We start from the raw sequence: 3,435 nt of genomic DNA, 5'->3' as shown, positions 1-3,435 counted from the left end.
TATTCAACAAACTCAAACGACCGTTTCGGTGAAGCCATTTCGAGTCAATGGAATCTACTAAATATGAATCGCTACATTTATTGAAGGCTATTGCAGAAATTGACTTTAAAAACTGTTTCGAGAATTGAAAAAACTTTGGCCAAATTGTATTATGGCCAAGGGGATAACTTAGAGAAACCGCATAGATTTTGAAGAACAAATTAAGAATTCTAAAATTATAAACAAAGTCTTGCAATTTTTTGTTCGTGGTAGTAAATACCGAATATACGGATCATTTTTCTTCTAAGATATAATTAAATGTTTCAAACGAACTTAGTCTTATTTACTTGGTTTGTTCGATTGCTACCGAAAGACCTTTAATTACTTAAGACTCGCTACGAATAAAACTCTGTAGATTGGACAAAATTTTATTAACATAGTCATGTACGAATTAATTTACATGAATTTGGAAGTGCCAAAAGTGCGATAAATCTGTAACCACAAGTCATAACAGCTAAACCCGATCTCAAAAATTTTGATTTGAGTCCCTTAAATCCCCATTTTATATTTAATGGCTAACATTTTGATTTAATGATCTGTAATCAACTTTAGTGGTTATAGAAATATAACTGGAGCATATACCAATGCTTGCTAAAACACATTCACACAAAACATCGGTGAACATTAATAATGTTGCATAATATTGCGCACAATATGTTTTTCGTTTGTGCATTTTCAAAATATTTATAAAATGGGGTTTGATGGTCTTGAATGGCCGCGACTTCCTACTTTCCATAAACACGCAGTCTATTTGATATACCCATCTATATTTGATATCTTTTAGCGACATTTGCCTCCCAAATCAGTCTACACATTTCCTCATCTGCTGCTTCGAACACACGCACAGCCTCAACATCTTTCACCATATATTTGGCGATCATTTTGTCCTCGTGGAACTCCCGTACTATAGTTGAAGGAATATTGCCCATTTGATGCTGAATCAATACGTTGTTGTACAGCGAGAAGGTGGTCCGCATTTGACGTCCGTCCAAAGTGAACTCATCGAAGGGTACACACAGTTCAAAGTGTTGTATGGTCGTGGTAAAGTCAGAAGCCGTTATTAGTGAGTAATATATGCCATTCTTACGTAATGCTATAACCGGTCGTACAGAGTTTCCAATTTTGCGCAAAACAGGACCAACACCGAGAGCCGCCATATATTGATCGAAGTTTGTACCGTCCACGAGTTTATATATCTTTCCTTCCCATTTTGCCACTGGTTCATACGGTAAACTTAATGACGTTTTCCTCCTGTTTCTTGAATTTTGATTGTTAATTTCTTCAGCGTTGAGACTTTTCTTTTTTAACATTTTTTTAGGGAAATCGGATTGCGCTTTTAGAACTCTTAGACATACGCGGCGATTCTCAATTTCATCATGTCAAGTAAAGTCTAAAATAAAATAAGAGTATATAGAAACAATTATTATATTTATACTTTTGGTTTGACGAAACAGAAAATGAAAATAAAATATTTAAATTTGTCAATATTCGTAGAGATGAAACAAGTAGGATCGAAATATAAAATGTTATTGCTGGGCAAAATTTAAATTTTATTATGAGAGAAAACATTTCTAAGCTGACCGATTAACACAAGTGCCTTTAAAGTGTTTTAATGTTGAAACTTTAGTCAAGACACTTTTTATGCGTTCAGGGTTTTAATATGATTGTACGAAGGTAGTTCGATAAGTAATTAAAAATAGAGACTTTCAAGTTTAGAGACAAACAGTATTCACCTGAATAGACCTATTCGGTTGTAGTCCAGCAGTTCGTCTGTTCCCTAGGTATCCGGTGGATATCAGTGGATCAATATTTCGTCGACGCTCACTAAACTCCTTCGAAGCTTCAACAGGGTATTCTTGCATTTGTTGTCCAACTAAAAAACCAAGACATACATACAATTTTCACATAAGATTGCACCTTTAATACTTCCTGCTTCAATATTAAATCGTGGAATCTTGTCAAATTACTAACCGCGTTGGTGACCTATCAAAAAACGACTAACGATCCTTTTGAAACCCGCCCAATAAAATTTTCACGCTCGCTATCGAAGAAGAAGGAATTATCGTATCCATCATCCAAGCGCTCTTTGAATTCGACTGATCTTGTTGCTATTAAAATTTTCAAAAATTCGCACACCGACTTCCACAATCCGATTGGGCTGATCAACATTGTCCCTTATATCCTAGTTTCCTGTGAGGCTAATACTTATCGGTCCACTCTCGAAAATTTCAAATTTTTTTTTTTATATCTTTTTAATACTAAAGGATGATACATTTCGAGCTTCCCGTCGTTTTTAAAGAAAAACAAGAAAAAACGTTAACTTCGGTTGCACCGAAGCTAAATACCCTTCACAGGTGCATTTATGTTTGTAACTATATGTTCAGTTTGTATGGAAGCTATATGCTATAGTGAGCCGATCTGAACAATTTTTTCGGAGATTACATTGTTGACTTAGAAAATTGTCTATACCAAATTTCGTGAAGGGGAAGTTTTCCATACAGGAACTTGTTTCCGATCGTTCAGTTTATATGACAGCTATATGCTATAGTGAGCCGATTGGAACAATTTCTTCGGAGATTACATTGTTGACTTAGAAAATTATTTATACCAAATTTCGTAAATATGTCTTGTCAAATGTGAAAGTTTTCTATACAAGAACTTCATTCCGATCGTTCAGTTTATATGGCAGCTATATGTTATAGTGGTCCGATATCGGCAGTTCCGACAAATGAGTAGCTTCTTGAAGAGAAAATGGTGTTTGCAAAATTTCAAAACGATATCATAAAAACTGAGGGACTAGTTTGTATATATACAGACAGACGGACATGGCTAAATCGAATCAGCTCAACATACTGAACATTTATATATGTACTTTATAGGGTATCCGACGCTTCTGGGTGTTACAAACTTCGTGACTTTATACCCTGTTCAGGGTATAAATACAGAAACTTCAAATTTAATGGAAAATGTTTATTATCATTCAAAAGATATCAAAAAGATATCACACAATCTCCGTGGCCAATCGACCGATGATATTATCTGCCCACTGAAGTGTCTCCCAATAAATCCATTAATTATTGCTATATATCGCAAGTCGCACCGAGATCACCATGAAATGGCAGCCTCAGGTTTCTCTTCGTTACAATGCGGCAATTTTGTTTTCTTAATACCCATCGCTGAACAAAATTTGGCTTGAAAACGTTGGAACTTGGGAAGGTCAAGCGGCTTCAGTTCTTGCACGAGCTGTATTTTGTATGCTTTCAATTTAAGATCTTGATGTAAAATGCCAAGTCTTTCCCTATGTCAGTCCGTGTTGTTGCGAACGGCGGCGAATCGACTCTCCACGGTCTTCATGTACATTCTCAGCTACGGCTGCTATATTTTCCGCACTGTGTG

The 3,435-nt window shown here is 35.7% G+C and overlaps 1 protein-coding gene across 1 annotated transcript; it reads right to left on the bottom strand.

Annotated features, from left to right (window-relative positions):
- Positions 1 to 391: 391 nt before the first annotated feature.
- On the bottom strand, positions 392 to 1,501 carry LOC108972786 (probable fatty acid-binding protein). Its single transcript, XM_018939588.1, has one exon. It carries the CDS (start codon positions 1,347 to 1,349, stop codon positions 804 to 806), a length of 546 nt encoding a protein of 181 aa, XP_018795133.1. The 5' UTR covers positions 1,350 to 1,501; the 3' UTR covers positions 392 to 803.
- Positions 1,502 to 3,435: the final 1,934 nt, after the last annotated feature.

Source organism: Bactrocera latifrons, unplaced genomic scaffold, assembly GCF_001853355.1.
Source record: "Bactrocera latifrons isolate USDA-ARS-PBARC rearing strain unplaced genomic scaffold, ASM185335v1 scaffold_422, whole genome shotgun sequence".
Classification (NCBI taxonomy): domain Eukaryota; kingdom Metazoa; phylum Arthropoda; class Insecta; order Diptera; family Tephritidae; genus Bactrocera; species Bactrocera latifrons.
This window is presented reverse-complemented; position numbering and strand designations above follow the sequence as displayed.

Excerpts from the sequence above, each read along its gene's own strand:
- LOC108972786 (XM_018939588.1), bottom strand. The coding sequence starts at position 1,349 with ATGTTAAAAAAGAAAAGTCTCAACGCTGAAGAAATTAACAATCAAAAT.